The sequence below is a fragment of the Oxyura jamaicensis genome, chromosome 1, assembly GCF_011077185.1.
Source record: "Oxyura jamaicensis isolate SHBP4307 breed ruddy duck chromosome 1, BPBGC_Ojam_1.0, whole genome shotgun sequence".
NCBI classification, from domain to species: Eukaryota; Metazoa; Chordata; class Aves; order Anseriformes; family Anatidae; genus Oxyura; species Oxyura jamaicensis.
The window spans coordinates 92,920,500-92,941,109 of record NC_048893.1 but is presented as its reverse complement, the minus strand read 5'-3'; the positions used below and the strand labels follow the sequence as shown (position 1 = coordinate 92,941,109).

Sequence of the window (20,610 nt, the reverse complement as noted above, 5' to 3'; positions counted from 1 at the left end):
CGGCCTTGCTGCATAATTTTGGTCTAACGCAATGCAGTTCACAGGGACTTGCCCATATGCTGAGATTGAGCAAAGTTCAGTTTTCACGGATTCCTTTGTTCTTTATATGATTACCTAGCCCACATTCTCCTCAACCATTCAGTTTAACCACATATTTTTAATTCCATTGCTGAATAAGTTATATTCTTGGCTTTCCATTTCAATTTCCACAGGGCAAATAAAACTGATGGAAAGCATTTTGACAAGGGTATTGTTATTTCATCCAGTAGCCTGAGATGACTCTAAATTCAGATATTACATTTAATGTTTCTGGGACAGATGCTGTGAGGTCTTTTCATAGGAACACAATATCATCTGCATACATTAGTAACTTCTGTGCCTCAAGTTGCATACGCTTTATATCCTTTCCAGTTTTCAGACACTGTTGATGATTTAATACTATAGGGATACCTCAAATATTTTTTAATCACAAAGTAGGGGAGAGGATAACTGTGGCAGCTCATGTACCCAAAGGAGCAGAGTACTTTATGCATTTTTTTTTTCCTTTGGCAGAAGGAGCAGCAGTGAGATACTATTCTGAGGGCAAACTGCCCAAACCACCCTCTTCTCAGTCATATGAGCCTGAAGAACCAAAGCTACTGCTTAAGATCAACATCTGTTTTTAGACAACTAAGATTTTCTTCAGGTCAGGTGCTATGCTTTTGCATGCTGCCATCTCCCTGCTCTAGATGCAATGGCCAGGAAGTTCCCAGCAAACATAATGCTCAGAGGGGCGGGGAACAAACGTTCAGTGCTCCTTGACCACACGGATGTACTGAGGACTTACTGAGGACTAGTACAAATACAGTGGAGGCCCATCACTGTAACAAGGTGAGCATAGAATAAAGACAATGAAAAGTCAGTTGAATTTTTCCAGAGACAAAAGGCAGTTCAGTCACAGTTGTAACAAGTATTTTTGAACTTATAACAACAGAATTACTAGAGAAACTAATGTAGAAAAACTGCATTTACAATGTGCTTACATGAGCTTCTGATAGAAGACCGTGCACAATCAGTGCCTGTTTTTTTTTCTGCCTTTGATCAATAATTACTTGCTTATTTACCAATATTTACAAGTTCATGCCCTTTTGTATTCTGAAGAAAACAAAGAAAAACAAACAAAAAAAAATCAAATCTGCATTAGTAAGTCACGTTTTTGATTCTGAAAACCTTACCATGTAGATATACACACAGAGATGCATATGAAAAGTATATGAATTATCTAAGTGTACACAGTCATGCACACACTTCTGGTAGATGAGCGGCACGTCTGAAAAACTTGCACTCTTTAAAACCGTATTCCTTAAAAGTAATTTTCCTTAAAAGCAATTACTGTAAGCTTCGATTAGGAAAAGGACTCGTCATTAATTAATCTCCATGCTAGGAGTGGCACAAACCAGCTCCGCTCTGCTTCAGTACAGGGAGTCAACCTTATAGATATATAGCTATATTTTTATGTATATATATATATATGTATTGCCTATATAGCTGTGTTTATCCATAGTACTGTGTAGTAGGACTGAGAGAATCCAAGAGCAACATTAGTACACTTGGACTCTCTTTCCTTACACACCACAGATGTGACATCACAAATTCACTCAACATTTCTTAATTTGGTGGATAAATCACTTCAGATTGTCCGTTTTGCTCATTATGACTGTAATTATGTAACAAAACTTTCTGAATGCTGTACCAATATTGTAATTATTAATCATTCTGGTTCTATATGCTTTATAGCCTACCGTATGCACTGCATTATGCCACAAATTGATATCAAAACTGAACACATCTAAACCTACTGTTTTAAGGACCTTTAAACAAAATTTATTACTCTTTCAATTTTTATTTTTGTAAGCTCAAAAGTACAGAACCGAGAAAAGCTGATGTTGATATAGATGCTGACCTTTGCAACTGTAAACATAAGACAGTTTTTAACCAGTAAACAACCCAGCAAATGTGAAACCTATTTTGCCAGTGCTTGCAATAGTCAGAGCTTAAGGTGACAGACTCTGCATACAAATCAGCTCTTAACAGGAACACAGATTTCTAGAAGCATTTGAGAATGAATGCAGGATTTCCAAGACTTCAGAAGGAGGCACCACTCCAAATATTTATTTTAAAATAAGCTGTATTTAAACCAACAAATTAGAAGTAATCTTTTTAAAAGTGCAAAAAAAACACCACAAAGGCTTCTGCTCTGGCACATAAATCCCATTCAGAGCATCACCTCGAAAATAACACAAAGCTTCCTTGACTTCAAAAGGACTTCATAGAAGCCCCCAAGTCCACATTAAAAGACACTTTCTGTATTTCTATCTAAGTTAAACTTCTACCTTCCATTTTATTAGAGAGCAGCATATACTAAACTGCAAGGCTCTAAATTCAGTTGACTTGGACGTGTGTTCACATACAGAGAGTATATTAGGAATAAATATCATTTTATCCGCTTATAAATGAAACTAACAGGCATCACATGAACTATATTTTCTTTAATTTAGCTACATACATAGGGCCCCAGGCTTTCCCTTTCTCCGGCAGAACCAGAAGTTCATGCTGTTGTGTATCACTGAGAAAAGTGAATTTCTGGGAAAGAGCTTTGGCCATTTCACTTATATCTACAGGCATTACATTAGCGCAGGAGTTTAGAATGAGATTTATTACATCGCTGTTTTCTGCCTTCGAGAGAGTGCAAGTAGAATAGACCAACGATCCACCAGGACGCAATGCTTTAATAGCAGACCTGCAAATAATGAAAAAAAAAACGTAATTCAATATATGAAGTGACATGCTCAAAGAAGAGGCTGGGGGGTGAAGGGAGAAAGGTGCAAGAGTTTTACATCTAGATTTACAAATAGGTATAAATAGAAAAAAAAAAAAACAGTCTTAACAGAATATAACTGACAGTTCAGGAAACAACCCACAACACATTTTTGCTTTCTCATTTATTAATGTATTCTCAGTTAACTAAGGGTATTTTTTTTTTTTTTAATGTGAGAATGACAAGTAGATAGCAGCATCCATTCAAAGTCGCAGAATATACTTTGGAACATTTATATGCACAGCACTACTGTGAAAATGCTGCAACTGTGCAAACAAAATGGGTGAAGGCTACATCAAAAGTACTAGTTAGTTACTTAGCTGGCACCTTGTGTGAACAAACAGCAGAATGTACCATTGTAGTAATAGCCTGGACTAATTACTTGGCTGTAATTCTAGAATCATTTTTGCAATTCCAGCAACTTATTTAGTATATAACAGGATTGGGGGTTTCACTGAGTCACTACTTTTCCATCTGATTTCCTACGGAAATATGATTTATAGCATCATATCATATGTTTATGTGCCCTTCACTTATTAAACCGTTGACAAATTTTGAAAAAAGTGGTTTAAGATTTCAGGTTTCCTTGAAAGCCTCAAGACTATTTGACTACTGGTGGACAGAAGAGAGGTGGGTTTTGTTTTTTTGTTTTTGCTTTCCCACTGAAACTGAGTTTAAACAGACTGTTTACTTTCCATTAAAGCAGATCCCCAAGGTCCTTTTCAGAGAGAGAGAATATAGCCTGTGAGAATAAGGAAATGAGATAAGCAACCCATATTCACTGCTAGCAAATTAAGAGAGATAAAAAAGAAAAAAAAAATACTAGATCATCAAAGAGTATTCTTCAAATCACAGATGGGTAGATAGTATTGAGACCACTGTACTGGCAAAAAAAAAAATAATCCACTAAACATATCCCCCTCCCCCCCCCCCGCCAAACCCTACTACATGAAAAGAAAAACCCCAGCCCCTGAATCAGGTGAGCAGACCCAAAAAGTACTGAGCCTGGTTCCAAGCCCAGATGAATAAACACAATGATATTGAAACAGCACTTCCTCCAGAGGCAAGCTGAGGAGCTGCTAAGCGTGATATCAGAATGAAAACACTTGAGAAAGCAAAGGGAAAAAAGGAAGGGGAAAAAGCAAGTCCTTTATGACAGGATTGTGCCTTTTCAGGAAAAGCATCAATAAAGAAGAGACTTATCACAAGCAGGATCAAAGCAACTCTGAAAGTCCTGTCCAAAATAATAAGGACTGTTTCCTAGGAATGCTGTTTCGTACAGGGATAATACAACTCTGTTCACCTTCCCTGGTGAAAACTCCTGTGTTATTCCCAATCTCTTTCTTTGGGGAGCATATTCATATCTTGCTCATTTCTTCTATTAGTCTTGGCTAGGTTAATCAACAAGCCGAATACATAATTTACTGGTGTCTACACTACTCCAATTTTACTTAGCCTAAGGGAACAGATCTCTCTTAACAGATGATGCTAAAAAAATCAGTGTTTAATGCCTTTGTTGTATCAGATCAATAAAAAGACGGAGTGAGCAGATGGCTAGCACATTTAGCATAAGCGATAGAGCAGTTCAAGTTCAGCCTGTTAAAGGTAAAGAACAGGTTACAAAGGACTTTGGAGGTCTGAATATTTTCAATTTAACTGGGTCTAATGGACTTCCAAAATTAGCTAAAGCTATCACAAAATAGAAAGCTTATCTCAGACTTCGAATAGTTTTTGAGAGTCTGTGAAAGCATTTAAGAATATTTGAGACACAGGTTGATACGGGTCACGTTTGCAGCTTCACCTTGAGACAGTAAAACAAAGCAGGCGTCATCTCAACATTGCTGCTCTTCCCTGGTGACAGCTGTCCATTTAAAAGGGCAGGGTTTATGCTGCTTCTGTCTGGCCAACCAAAATGGGCCCAGATAATTGGAAGATAGCTATTGTAAAGCAGAATAGGAAGCTACAGCATGCACGTCTGACAAAATATTTGCAAGAAATTCAGTAAATTAAGTAACATTCCATTCTGTCCTATGACAGACAAAAGTGTTTTTTAAATGTTTTGTGCTGACTGCCTGTTTGCTTTCACTCCAGCGTTTGAAACCTACCTTTCCAAAACCAGCTTGTTACGGCTCAATTTTTAGCACCATTTCCTATTTTAGAGCAGTTTTGCTGTAAAGCATCCCATGAATTTTGGGCTAACGCTCAATGCCACTGCACTGTATGCTGGGAGGGAATATCCCAGCTTAAGTGTCACTTGCTTGTATTTGCTACTGAGAAATGGTAGAGCACAATGGAATCTCTGTACTTTTAAACACATGAACAAAACAATACAAAGATTATTAAGTGTCACAGTCAATGTCTCGAAGCAAGCCAACACATTCATTACTTCGACAAATGCAAGCACTGATAAAAGTTGTGAATGCAGTTCATGAGTAAGCAGTTCCTCATTCATGTACCAACTGGATTATATATCTGAATTTCACATGTAAAGAAAAAAAAATATATATATATATGTATGTATGTATGGAACATTATAACCAACACTTAACCGAACTGAAGAGACCACTGAGATGTGGGTTTTGCCACAGGCAGAATTGTTTCTGCTACTACAAGCAAGAAGAAAAACTATTGATGCAAGTTGGATTAGTCTTTCTAAAGAAAGTTTAACATTTTTACTTGTGCTACAGCAGTATCTGAAGGCTTCGCTAAGGATAGGGTACCTAATTACTATACTGAACCACTGAGACCATTCCTGAAGAGTCTGCTGTGTTTAAGCATAAGCCAAAACTAAATACATAAATAAATGAAAAAGTCGAAGAGGCAAATACAATCTTCTCATTCCGAAGATGAACAAACCAGCAAGAGAACCACACACTGATCAAGCCTCCTTAGACTCATATCAGTTCTGGAAATCACAAAAGCTTTTTATCCCCCAGTGTAATAGAAAATTTATAAAGCAAACAACTACGCGAACTCAAAGAAAACAGAGCTAAATTCTCTAAAACTAGCTCAAAGTGGAGCTAATCTTCACAGTATTCCAAGAAACAATCTAATCCTCTCATTTTTATAGAATTTCCTCTCTTTCCATCTTTTCCTTCTACACAGGAATGCCAAGTCATCAAAGGGCAACTAGCTGAAATGTGATTTTTTTTTTTGCACAACAATCAAGATATTCTTTTAGTACACCTGATAACTTTACTCAGAGTTGATAACTACAACTGTTTTCTTATAATGCAGAGACTATGAGAATATATACAAGCAAGAAAATATTTTTACTGCAGAAAAGGTAAAAGGTAAATACCAAAAAAGTAGATGTAGCTCAAGTGAAAAGCATAGACACTTGCTAAGTGTCTTTCTCTTACCATATATAAAGTAACAACCATTCAAGACAGTACCTTCAAAGGCACTGTGCTCCTGCAACTGAATCTCTGGTGCAGTGATTCAGAGGAAGGCACAACACAGTCTTCTGAACAATATCCTGAAAAATCTCACAACAAAAAAATAATTAACCATAAGCCTCCTTAGTTTGGGAATTTTCACTAGCCCATGACCCAAAAAGCCTGGAGAATGAGAAGTTATCTTTACTCTGAACCTAAGTCATAAATTAAAAAAAAACTAAGAGGGATTACTTTACGCTGCAAGGTTAATCAATGTATCTATCCATCTTGTCAAGTTCAGCAACAGTTGTTTCTGTGGCTGTGTTCAATGTCAACCGACCGCCATCCCCGATTAAGCTGTGCTCGGCTTTTGAAAAACCTTCAGCACAGAGCTGCAAAATTCAAAGTGAAGAAGCATTGGGCTCAAAGTCACAGGGTGATACCGCGCTGGGTAAGCAGATTCAGGTGATCTGATCCCCTTGTCATCGGCATGAGGGCGAATTCATTCATACGAGTTTGTACAAATAAATTTCGGAAACTAGTCATCTTCTATAATCAACAGAGGGGAACAAGCTCATTCAAGGGGTATGTCAGAACTGGAGCTTAATTTGCTGACATCTTGCAGAACCCAACACCACTGCTGTGACAACACAATCTGAGCATGTATGATTCCTCTCACATTAGGCATTACCCCAAAATGCTTCAGCTAAGAGTTGATCTTTAAGTAACGAATCTCGTGGTTGTTATAAGGCACTTTGTAGCTTCTGAAAAAGAGCTTCAAATCTAGAATGATTTAAAAGGATGCTAGCGCAGAAGATTTTTCACCTTTCACCATATTTTTCACCTTTCTTTTATTAAAATGTGCAGCTTAAAGATAAAATATATTGAAGGTAATTAATTTGGAGTTATTCTTCTCTTAGTGGTACAGATGTCCTCCTTTGTATTTATTAAAGCAGTAAAACTTCAGTTTAAATATAAATCTAGTTATAATTAATTTCATAATTTTAAATCTGAGTATATACATTGGCCATACTAAATTTCACATGTTACAGGCACTAATATTGCAAAGTTTCAAGCTTCCCGTGGAGAAAAATGAGAACGTACTAAAAGCACAGGAAAATTTTCCTGAAGTTCACAATATGTCCATTTTTCCATACATCCAATTTTGTTCTACTAACATGACAAACCCTTAGCACTTGCAATCAAAACCCTGAAGAACCAGCACCACTGTCAGCATGTGGCATGCATAACTCAGCTTGTGTTGCATATTGTCATATTATACCAATTATACCTCTAAGATAGTCAAGGCAGAGCAAAAAAAGACAAAAACTGGTAAAATGCAAGACCATCCATTAACATGTCCTATTCACCATGCAAGGCCTGAATACAAGACCTCCAAGTTTAGCTCTGCCAGGAAATAATATAAAACAATATGCAAAAAGATGTAATTATATTATAGAACCGCAAGCACTAACCCCAAATTTTCTGAGGTACTGAATGTAACTTTACGAGATAACAGCGTATCACAATTTAGGAGGGTCACTGTGATACCAAGTAATCCCAAATGTAATGGTATTTTCAAATCATCAATAACTTGCAATTATAGCAGCTGGAAAACCGCAGGATAGACTGATATTAACTGGCACATCATTCTGTAGAAATGTGCTTGATGCTTCTCGACATTTCCTTTGACCTACTGACATTATCACTTCATAGTAACTGAATCCACGCTTAAATCTTTCCAGCACCTAAGCCTAAAGCACAATTGCAATCCAAACATGAGGGTGGTTGCTTTCCAGCCCATTCAGGAAGTACTTTAAGACAGTTAAAGACTTGCAGATTGCTCTTCTCCTCATCCTATATATATATATATATTTTACCAAAAAAACAAACAAACAAACAAAAAACTTCATATTTCTGCAGGACGCCTATTTAGTTCAATAGCACATATTGAGCTATGGAAGTCAGAGGTACAAAAGATGCACTAGTCTCTTCTAACCACTCATATTACAGGAGTAGTGGATAAGATTTTTTTGAAAGGAATATACTATTTTAAAGCGCTTTTATTTAGTTTACTTCATAAGACTTGCTTTAAAGTCTAAGAATAGGGAAGACACTAACAATGAATTGGGGAAAACAGAGCAGTATGATTATTTAGTATCTCACAGAAAAAAGACCACTCCAGAGCCATACACCTCTTAAACCAAAGCACTTCAATGTGCAACTAAAACATAGTTAGACAAAACCCCCAGAAGAGTTTTTCACGCCTAAAGAAAATTAAACATGATAGGCTGACATTTCAGTTGTTCTAGAAGTCTTGGCATCTCAAACACCCTTTTAAAAACAGGCAGACAATAGATGTGCATTTCAAACTATAGTTAGTACCTGCATACCCAACCCACTCCTCCTATGCTTGGGTATTGGAAGTGTCAGCATTAATTATATTACTCATTTAACCTTTTCCAGTATTAAAGTAAAAAGATTACATACATTTTAGGGTAATTTGAAAATAATACAACACTTCAATACTGCCATCTTTTGGCAACTGGGATGCATTTCTACTCAGTATGCAAGATAATGTCTGATCAGAATAAAACCTGCTAACTTTTATAAGCTTTTTAAGAAGTAGAGCATCTCAAGATACCTTTGCTTTTATCCTCGATTTTATTCTTTTTACTGACAGAAGATATCATTTATTTCCTTCTTGCTCTTACAGGAGTCCAGATGCATCATTGTAATACGGACTTAATGTTGAAGGTAAAGCACCTGTTTTGCTTTAGTTATTTTTTTCTTCTGAAAATTCTGATAAATAATGTTTCTACAGCAAACAATTTTAAATTCTTCTGACAAAAGACTGGACCCTCAGTTTAACATTATTAAGCTTTCTTCTCTAGTTCATGGTGAGTCCTGGAATAATCTTCCTGTTAACACAGATACATTGGATATCCAGAATACCAGAACTGCTGTGACCTTTTAAGGGCAACAAGTCAGCTTAATTCTGTTCCCAGATGTAAGAACCACAAATGACAATGCAATGCCCAAGAATTTTGCTTCCACCCTCTTCCACACAGTCAGCATCACTAACAGCAAGGCTGGTTTTAGCTGGACAGCCTGTAGCAGCCAGAGGCAGTTCACTCCAAACAAATTTCAACCCACTTACACACTTTCAGAGACCCATTCCTCTTCCCAAACCTCAACTTTTATTTATTTAAAAAAAAAAATAAAATAAAAATAAACATATACAGCCCAAGCAGAACCATCTCAGCTAGGGAAGGGAGAACAGAAGACCTTTGATGCCCACTACAGACTTGCCACACAGCTTTAGAAGTAGTGTGTTTCATTACAGCTTACTAACCACACATATACAAAGGAAGGACTGAAGGTGGAATTAAAGCGAAATTAGTGTCTTAATTAAATCTGTGATCCCAAGTACCTAGGCAACTACCTAGCTGCTGGGTAGCCTATTTGTTCATTTACTTATTAATTCCAGAAACTTCATTTTGCAACCTATAACAAGGGACTCGATATGTAAGTTATGCACAGGGCACTAAGAAAGGCTTAAGGAACTAGCCAGAACTTAAAATCAGAAACTATTTAGTATCTCTAATGCAGTATGAAATGGGTCCACAACAACGGCCACAGAACTCACTCTTTGTGAGGAAATTCAAACCAACCATGAGTCTAAAAAATAACTTGAGTCTATTCCAAAATAAAGACATTCCCCAGCTCTCTGCTAAGTTACAGAAAAAAAGTTAAAAATTTACTTACTACTTAAATGCACGAAGATAAAAGGCTGTCTCTCTCAAATGAGGTAGCTTAGGCACTTACTCGGAAGATCAAGAGTCTTCAGATTCAGTTTGCAAAGACTATTCCAGTGTTTTAGTTAATCGCTATTTATATAAAACAGATAAATAGCCCCTGGAATACCAGACCAGAATCAAAGGCTCCTCACTCTTTCCCTAGGTCAGACATTGTGCTGTCTCTCCTTAAATCATCTCTACTTCTTTTCTGTCTGGTGGCACCACCTTGAGAAGATGACTTGTACCTGCAGCAATATAACCAACAGTGTTTTGGGGAACAGCACAGAACACCGTATTTGTAGGCATATGCAATTAGACCAAAAAGTAAAGGTTCACTGTCAGCAGCTATCTAACTATTACCAACCAGAGAGGCAAGGAGACACAGAGAGAGAACAGTGCCCTGAAAAGCACACCTGGTATGAAGCCTTGGGTCAGCAGGCTATATAAACTGTTAAACTTGTTCAAGGTGGAAGACGGTTAGATGGAACCATCCACACAATCCATGGAAAAAGTCAATCCAACAGTTACATTTCTAATAAAGTCCTGGTTGAGCTAACTGAGTAGATAATTACATAAAATGAGCAGACTATATGGTCAACTACAGAGGAGCAGGAAGAAAAATCCCAAGGAACAAGCCAAAGAATGATTCAGAGAAGCAATCCTCAGCACGACTTCCCACACTTTCCTCGGTGCCTTCTCTTCCCTTCTGCACAGAACAGGGCATTTGTTTCCTTTCCCAATTCACCTCCCCACCCCGGTACCTCCATTCAGAATTCCCTCAGGTCATTTCAAAACAACCCATAACTTCACCCACAGAGGTCCGATGTAGGAGTTGAGCACTATGCAAGAAGATTGCCATGTTTCTGAAGGGTCTCTCCTCTATTTCTGCATTTCGGATTTCTGATGACATTCAGCCTTGCCATCCTTCTAAAGCCTCACACTGAATAAAGTCGGGCAGCTTCTACAATAGTAATTTATTTTTTCAAGGCACAAGTCACTGGCTCTCCCTGCCTTTGCCAAGAACACTCATGGCTGATATTTTTTTCATCAGCAGCAAATCACAAACTCAACTAAATCACTGCTTCGACAGAACAACGAGCTAATTACGCGTATATTCTTTTTAATATCATCATTACATGCCCATGTTCCGTAAAGGCTCTTGTCTTAATCAAAGCAGAAATCTTATGGTGGTATCCATATGCTGGTGCAATATTGAACAATATACAATGGTTCATAAAAAAAAAAAAAAAAAAACTCACTTTACAACAAAATAAACAACTAACAGCATACACACACATCACAAGTGTAATAGAGGGATTGTAATTCCTCTTCTAAGTACATGAGGAAAACCTTACATTTCAGCGAAAATGCCCAAGTGACACTGAATGCCAGAGGAAGAATATTGGGATTTTTTGAGTAGTTCAGTTTTTACTAGACACTAGGCAAAAAAAAAAAAAAAAAAAAATCTATGATGAAAATCTATGAACATATGTATTCTATGAAGCCATGTCACTAGTTTTCACATGTTCAGAGAAAACAGAGCAACTTGCAACTTAAACTTTATTATATTTGTCTTAAGTTTTCACTAAAAGCTTTAATATATTTTCTAAGTAACATAAATTTGAAAAGGTCTGAGCACGGGAAAATAACGCTAGTCTGCTGGCATGTAGGTTAGCCTTTAGAGACTTGTGTTGCCAGTTCTACCTGATGACTTAAGGGGAAATGTCAATCTCACTTGCCTCTCCATGTGTGTAGATTGGTAAACCACCATACAAACTGGCTGCATGATCAGCAGTCTCTGCTCCAGTGGAGACTGGGACTGAAGCAGCAAGGCAACCACAGATTGGAAGCTTGATGAAACAGTTTGCACAATACCTGGTTACTTACATTTGACATTAATTATATATGTTCCCTTTCATTCAGAAAAATAAGTACAGAATTTTTAGGTGGAGGCTTCTTTTTCTTTTTTTTCCCTTCTGAGTGCAAGCAAGTATGCAACCCACCCACTTCCTAAACTATTCAGCAGGAAATAATAGAGCAAGCAAGCAAGCAAAAACATCTCACAACTTCTGGTAACCTTTTCTTGGAAAAGATCAGCAACTTCAAATACCATGTTATGACTGGAATCCAAAGCAAAAAAAAAAAAAAGTTCTTTGTTTAGAGGGAAACATTCCTTGTATCTCACTATTGCACTCCAGTTGCATAAGGTTTGTAACAGGAGATGCATTACGTTACAGAGAATCAGTCACAGTTCCTTAAAAATCAGTGTTTGTAAGCAATACAGGGATTGAAGCAAGTGTTCTCCTGATTTCTCAACCCAAATTTAATGCTTTATTCTGAGTTCTGAAAAAGGAGAATCCGTACAACTCTAAAGATCAACTAGAAAAATGAGCATTTTGTATGGCTAATTTGCCACCAGTAATCAAAAGGGCAGAACATTCAAAGCCCTTCAAACCTCTCACGCACTCAGAATTTGCTCAAACCTCCTGGTTTTGAATACGCAAGACAAGCATGCACAATCTCCCTTCTCGTTAACTACTAAGGAGAAAAAGAGATGAAAACAGAAAGTCAACCACAATGTATCTTTTAAAGTTGGTTTGAGCTCCTCTGGACCAGAACTCTATTAAACAGCAATTACAGCCATTTAATTACCGAGAGATGTTGTGTACAGAAGAGTTACAGTAGTCTGCACGCCTTTTCTGCATTTTCCAATTTGTATCCTGTTTGGATTTATTTTCAGCTGAATCCTAACACCGCTTCTTTCAGTTGCAATTACTGGTCTAGGAATAATTACAACATCTGTAGCAGTTTCACCATTAAGTTATTACGCACTCGACCTTCACCCCAGGTTTAATTTTCATCTAAGAACTGATAACAATGGTAAATTCACATGTGGGAATCACTGCCTTTTGCACCAGCATTCAGTGTCAGGAAATGAACACTCCTTACTTATTTTGCAATTTGTTTTCTGCATGAACACCCCAAACAATAACAAGATTTGCAGTGTGTTCTCAGATTATAGCACTCTGCAGGGATGCTTTGGTTTTGGTATTAACGATCATTACAATCTCAATTTCCTTCAAACCAGTAGTGCCCTTGCTGCTTATAAAATTTGCTGTTCAGCTTTTATGCTGCTCATTTAGATTTCAAACTTGGTTCAGACTGACATAGGAAAATCATCCCATCAGTTTCAAAGTTTCTTTCAGATCTTCATTCTCTGAAGCCTCCAACTACTTGTAATATATATATCATAATGCAACAATACTTTTTCTTCCCTCAGTTCCTCTCTGATGTCCCCAGCTTCCCCTACTCCCAAAGGCTGATCTGCTTAAAAAAAAAAAAAAAAAAAAAAAATCAAGAAAAGAACCCACAAGATGACAAAACCCAGAAAAAAGGTAACAAGTGAACAAGTGAAGCACTTCCATAATTAAAGAGAGAACCACAAAATTTGTGCCAAAGGTCACTTGATGGAAGTGACAATTCATAATTCTCTCACATTTCATAATTCTCATTGGTGGGTTCCTTCTTCTACTCTCTTCCTTATACTTCACCACTACTGCTAAACTGAAGTAATGCTTGGCCCTTATACTTCATTTTGAATCACACAGCATTTCTTTCACTACTCCCAGCAAAATTGCTGGGATCCAGCTTTATTTTTGTTCTACTGATACAGCAACTGAGGTGACCGAAGTCCCTGAGCATAAAATACCAGGTAACCTGAAGCGGTAAGTCAGAGCTGGTGCTGCATGAACTGATTCAAACAAGGCAGAGTACAGCAGAATTAGTGTAGTTTCAACTTTCCTGAATATGAATGGAAGGTATCAGAGACAGCATTTATTGACAATTTTTGGCTTATAATTATGCACCCTGACCATAAAATAAAGACTTGAATAGGGTAGCATTCTACAATTTTTATTTTGCAAACTTCTAATGCACTTGCAAGAATCATTTAAGCTTTCCTGGTCTCATTTTATGATTTCTTTTTTCCCTTTCACACCAAATCTGACATGTCACTGATTTCTGGGAATCCATTCTAAAATGATCAGATAGAAGAAACAATAAAAATCCTGTGGACATCTATAGCATTTTCCAAGCATATGCCAAATATTTACCGGATAAAGCTTGTAATATCTACATCTTGAATCTAACCACGTATTTTATGTGCCCTAAAATCTTTTGCAAGATAATAAATAAATAAAAATCCAGTGCACGTAACAATAGATTGTTCAATCTGTAGAACTACTCAGATGTATGTTGAACGACAAAACAGAAATTACAATCCTTTTACTTCAACTTACATGTAAGAAGTATTCTGTCCTTACAAATCCAATTCCTCTTGCTGTTGCTATAGTAAAGTGCACTTTCAACAGAAGCAAAGTTCTCTTCTTGACTTAGGAAAAATTCAATTAAATCTGATTTGGGCTGACAGGAGCATCTCCTTTTTCAAAAACAAGATTCCTGCTGTCATGAGTTCTCCACTTCAGGATTACAATCCGAAGAGATTTATGCAAATTTCCAAAATTTCACTGCATGATATATGCTTTCTTTTGGTTGGGGCTCACAAATTGGATTTTATATGTCAAATATTGAAAAGAGAAAAACAAAACAGGTCAGTGTTTTAAATGTGATTGATTTCTTCAAAGGAAATGGGTGACATGATGCATTACTGCAATAAGATACTCATATTTCTGCTATAAATCATACCCTTCTGTTAGGTCTTTTTCAACTGGAACTCATGCAGAACTATCTGGAACTGCTGTAAATTAGAACTTTCCATAAAAACTTTTTTTTATTGTTTTGTAGTATGTTTTTTTCCCCTCGATTTGCTTTGACAGATGGACTTCAGGCACGATTGTTACTTAGTTAAAAACACTCAGGTCTAGAAGGTATTCTTGGGAAGTCACATTAGAGTTTTTCCCATTGGGGAAAAAGGATTTTCAAAGTCTTCACAAACGCTAGCTAGTCTATGGCTGGTATCAGAGTAATACATGACAACCTTGATTTGGAGTATTGGATGAATGTTCATTAAAACCACACAGTCCTCTCCAACTTGCCCCAAACCAACATTGTTACTTTTTTACCCTATCAGTTATGATGAATAGTATCTTTGTGCTATAAGTAGTTAAGTGGGCATTAAATTCAAGCAACACTTGAGAATGTGCCACAGTAGACTCAAACTTTTCATAAAAACAGTGCAAGAAACAAATTCTGAAGCAGAATTAACTAATGAACTAAATGATGGTTGGTAACCAGTGTTGACTGACAGTTTGGTTATCATGTAGGCTGTAAAAAAAACATAATGGATAATTCTGCAACAGAACAAAGACAAAATGTGTTGGAGAATGAGTACCCAGCTTGGCAGGTTTATAGACTACTTTCAAAAATTGAAAAGAAAAAAAAACACATTATACATTCTATGCACGTTTTTGCTTCAGCTGAGTAGTTCTGAAATCATTTTAGCTATGTCAACCAAAAATATTTTGCTGTGGTACCAGACTGTTCTGAATCACTTGTAAATGGAAACAAATATAAGTGAATTAACAGGACTGTACAGCAGTGCATTAGTAGAGGATCTAGACCTCACCATTCGTGTTATACCATACAAAATTCCATATTGACTTTTTTTTTTTTTTTAAACTGAACAGCCATTGCAACAACATAGTCTTGAAATTTTTTCATGCGGTGAAACCTAGGTTTGGATATTAAACATGACAAATCTTGTCCACAGCCCCTTTCCCCCAAACATACTTTCATTAATTACGAAAAGCTCCTTTAATAGCTTTTCTTTGCACTTCTCACCTTAGCAGCTGGAATTGTAGAGAAGATAATTCTTTCCTTTTTATCAGCCTAAGCATAGCTTGCTGAGTATCAGAGGAGAATAACCAACTTCTGTCATTCGAACAAGGAGCATCAACCAGTACCTGTACAGCAAATAGGAGAAAATAAGACAATTCACAATACAGTTTTCAGAAAGTGATTATCTGTACCAAAATCTACTCAACTTATTTTTGCAAGCACCGGGAACACCATTTTTACTTTCCATTTTAGGAGAAGAAATGATCAATTACTATGCTGAGATGTTTATATGGAGTCATCAAGGAGAAAAAAAAAAAAAAAGAAAAAAATGGTCCAAAACTACCCTCCTTCTGGAGAATAGAGCTTTCTCACTTGATCCCCTGTTCTTAAGCACACATTATGCATGGAGGATACAAGGTCTTCAGAATTCATGACCAAAACTAAATGGGTAACATCATCTAACACATGAACACATGCACAATAAGCTTCATAAAATGATTCCTGAGGCCTTAAAAATCCTGTATATGACCTTGGTTCCCCTTGATAAGTGAAATATCTTTTTGGGGTCTGGAAAAACATGAAAAATAAAGCAGCACAGGAAAAGAATCAGAAGGAAGAAACAGAATTTACTAATAACTAATAATGTTACCTTGTCATACAATTCAGGTTTAAAATCTCCAATCTGTCTACCGTCTAGTTTAGAGACAGTTATTAAGTTAACCAAAGGATCCGGGATGAAGGATTCCATTGTCTGTTTCAACCATCTTGATCTCAAATCATCATACTCATTACAGTGAAGTTGACCTTAAAAAAAATAAATGAAGTAAATACCCTAAAACCAGTCCTCTTTATTTTCTGTGAATACAGACTAACAACAAATTCTTTTTTTTTTTTTTTTTTTTTCTGTGACAGCCACGGAGTTTACACCCTATGTGCTTATGCTATTGCACATTTTATAGCACTGCTAGATTTTTATAAACCCTAGTAAATTTCAACATGTTCCTACAGAGCAATCCATAAATATTTACTAGCAAATACTTATGGTAGCAATAGACTTCCACAGTAAAACCAACTTTAAACATAAGCCGTGTCCCAAATCAGTGCTAAGTGAGTATTTTTCTATGTTCCTTCTGCCACTGTCCTTAGACAATGGAGTACATGTCTTTTATAAATTAATTGCCTTTTAACTAAATAAAATCTCAGCTTTCTGCACCTATGCTGAGCAGTGCAATTCTTCACTGACTTGAAATATAAGCTGTGTTTCAACAAAAGCCTGTTGTTGCACTTAAAACAAAGCCTGAGTAGTTATCTCTTCTGAGAAAACTGTTGCTTGTACCTCAACCCAGGCCAGCAACAGATTTTCCTCTTAACTCCTGTTTGCTACTTTAAAAAAGTTTCCCTTTTTGAGCCTCTGGACACCCACCTATGGTTTGTCCTACACCTTTTGTCTGCCATAAATAATAGGAAATATTTTAGCATTCACTGAGATATAGTCAGAATCAACTTCCTTGCACCTTACTTTCTCAGCAACAAACTAATATCTTCAGAAGATATGTGGGATAAAAGTTTTCTTTTTATTTTACTTTTATTTTTTTTTTCCCAAAACCTTTTGAAAGGGCAAGTCATTCAATTCACTTCACTGGCAGCACCTGCTTCCTCTAGAAGAGGGAGTGAGAACAAGCTGTAATCAACATTTACAGGTGGCTATAATTAATATTCTCATCCTTAAGAACCTAGGGTGCTATAAACATTTTGAGACACTTTCTGCCCAACTTAACATATAAACTTGGGAACAGATGCTTATTTATTGCCTTCTAACATGCTGTGACTATCATAGTGCTTTCTTATGCTAAATCTAGGTGGCTGAAGACACAGAACTTTTAAAATGCTGATATAGACCAATTCCTCATCATATGCTCTTCCCCTCTGCCTAAATCTAGAACATTTAATTTATATTCCATTTTATATCAGTACAGTTATATTTACTTATATTATTTGCATAGCACTGGCCAGGCAGGTAGCGCAGTAAAAGAAAAAAAAGGACAAATATTCAAAGATTGCAAATTACTTAACTTCCTGGACCAACAAATGTACAAAGGTGTTAAATTAGCTTCTTCAGAAGTAACAACAAGAAAACCAGTGAAGTAAAACATAAAGCTACTACACTTTTTTCTGTCAGTATGCAGTAACCGATATTTAAATAACTAATGCAATTTTCACGGTCTTGTAGGTAAACAAACCTAAATAAAAAACTACTAAAAGGCACAGAACTAATTAGAATATATATATTTTTTTCTTCCCACCCCCAATCCAAATCCATACAGAATACAGACACAACTAAAATAGCCCAGGAACAAAGCAAGGAATCTACTAACAGCACCTCAATACATTACCTGGATAGGCACACTGTAGGATAGCTACTGATTTACCCCCTGGTGCAGCACAGAGATCCAAAACGTCTTCCCCATCTTTCACCTCTAATGCCAGCACTGGTAACACTGAAGCAGCATTCAGCAGATAATATTCTTTCAGTTTACCAGTTTGGTGTTTTTGCGCAGGGAATCTCCTAGGAGTTCTACTGATGTAACACTTCAATGATCTTGGAAGATAAGGCAAAGTTCCTTGAAAGGCAGGATGATATCCCTCCACACGCAACGTATTCTCCAGTTCAGTGGACTGGCTGAATTTGTTAAGCAGGATGGCATACTGCCAGCACGATGGGCATGTGAGCACCTCTCTAGATTGGAAAAAGGAAAAGCTATTTAATAACTTGACAAATAAAATTAACTTCCCAATATGAAGCACAGTGCTTTTTCTGACTATAAAGAACTTCCCTGGGGCAAAGAATGAAAAATTAGCTATCAGAAATCACAGCTAAAAGAATCACAGTGGTTTTGCAGTGGTCATTCCTGCAAACACTGTAAAATGTACATCTATACATATATATATATATATATATATATACACATCAATACATTTGTAAAATGCAGTCTTTACAAATGTTCTTTGCTAAATTTCCATTTATATTCTGCAATCATTGGGCTAGAAAAACATAAACCAATAAATATTCCTTGAAGGTAACCAAAAAGCAGCGCCTGCATCTAGGAATATGCCTCCTTGTATTTCAGTTTGCTTTCTCAGAGCTTTCTTCAAGGATTTTCATCATTTTCTACTCTAATTCTTCTTGGTATTTTTTCCTTCAGCACTGTAAAATACCCCTCAGCAATATTTGTTGACTAAAAGAGAAATATGCATTGATCCAACCCAGGAGTTTTGAAGTTGATCCAGTTAAACCAATGTTATGTACCTATGCTTATAACTTTTTTCTAAATGTTATTAATGTATTTCAAGAAGGTACTCAGTAATAACATGGTTACTAAGATTCTGATGACATGAGATGCTTCTCCATTCAAAGTAATGTGGCATAGATCACATAAGCATTCCTGATGCACTTCAGCTTGAAATCAACTGCTTTTGTTCACATTCCTGTTGGAAAGGATGTAAGCTAAGCAATGAACTTCTGAAGGGCTCTTCTGATGGCTTTCCTATGAGTGACAAGCACCAGCTAGCAGAGGTGATGTCTTCTCTCAGTGCCAGTTCTTTAGCTGCTGTGTGATCAAGGCCCAAATTAACTGATACCATTTTTCTGTACAGGTAAACAGACGGTAGTCAATTTCTTCTCCAGTCTCTACTATAAAGCTATGAAGAAAAAAATACTAACAGCAGCTGTTAGGTATAAAGGGTTACTTTGGACCATGCTTTTACAAAACAGTAACATGAAACACATAAGACGGCAGCATCCTTACAGTGCATACACATACAGGAGAACAGAAACTTAATCACCATATAAAGAAACCTATTTCCTTTTATTATGGAAAAATAAATAAATAAAATTTTTAGTCTTCTGTTACTCCATGCTTTTATTATAGTTCTAAACTGCAAACAGACTGACACAGCTGCCACAGCCTATGACTCTTTTTGAAATTATTTTATGAAGCACTTAAAAACTACCAGAACCTCTCTCCTCCCTCCCCCATTTCCCCAGAACAACAGACCTGACACCGGTCCACTTATCTCCCAGTTCCACTGTGTACTGCTTCTCAAAATGATCCAGAACAACTTGACAAATTTGCTTTTGAAGTTTCCCTTTTATTTTATTTCCCACCTTTGGAGAAAGGAAAAGTTTTTTTAAAAAGTTCTCGCTAGAACTATTAAAAGAACATTTTTCCAGCTTAAATCGATTTCTCACTGATATTCAGATGCTCAGATATCAAGGTCATATCACACACGCAATCAAAACGTAACAGATTTTAGAGAATGAAGTTATGCTAGTACTCTCTTGTTCCCTAGGTGTGAGGAGGTCAATCAAAGCTTGATGATAATACTCCGTCTCCACATCAGCTGAGATAACACAGTGGGTCCTGGGGCTGTGATACATCAGGAGCAAAATAAGCAAAGCATGATTATGGAGATTGCTCCTTAGAATCACGATCACCTCTGCCAAGATGTACCGAAGTGCTTAACTGAAAGGAAGCAATCCACCTGAATCATTGTGTCAGTCACCCGGAGTTACAGAGCACCGCAGTAAGTAAGATACCCCAGGGATAAGAAAAAAATTACTTGAGCTATACTTTGATTTTTTTTTCAAACTATAAAAAAATATGTTTCATTTGACAAGGGAGGAAGAACTTGTGGTTTCTAAATAAATTTGTACTATTCGGAAGGAAAACTCCAAATCATTTTTTTTCCAACCTATAAAAAATTGTTTCATTTGACAAGG

The 20,610-nt window shown here is 36.7% G+C and overlaps 1 protein-coding gene across 1 annotated transcript in view; it reads right to left on the bottom strand.

Annotated features, from left to right (window-relative positions):
* Positions 1–2,123: 2,123 nt before the first annotated feature.
* NSUN3 (NOP2/Sun RNA methyltransferase 3) overlaps positions 2,124–20,610 on the bottom strand; it is a 19,233-nt gene continuing 746 nt past the window's right edge. Inside the window, exons 2-6 of the mRNA XM_035315190.1 lie at positions 19,886–19,995; positions 18,224–18,567; positions 16,480–16,634; positions 15,834–15,955; positions 2,124–2,779 (exon numbers count right to left, since the gene is read on the bottom strand). Coding sequence (XP_035171081.1) covers positions 2,518–2,779; positions 15,834–15,955; positions 16,480–16,634; positions 18,224–18,567; positions 19,886–19,995 — 993 coding nt within the window. The 3' untranslated portion in view covers positions 2,124–2,517. The remainder of the gene's footprint in view (positions 2,780–15,833; positions 15,956–16,479; positions 16,635–18,223; positions 18,568–19,885; positions 19,996–20,610) is intronic.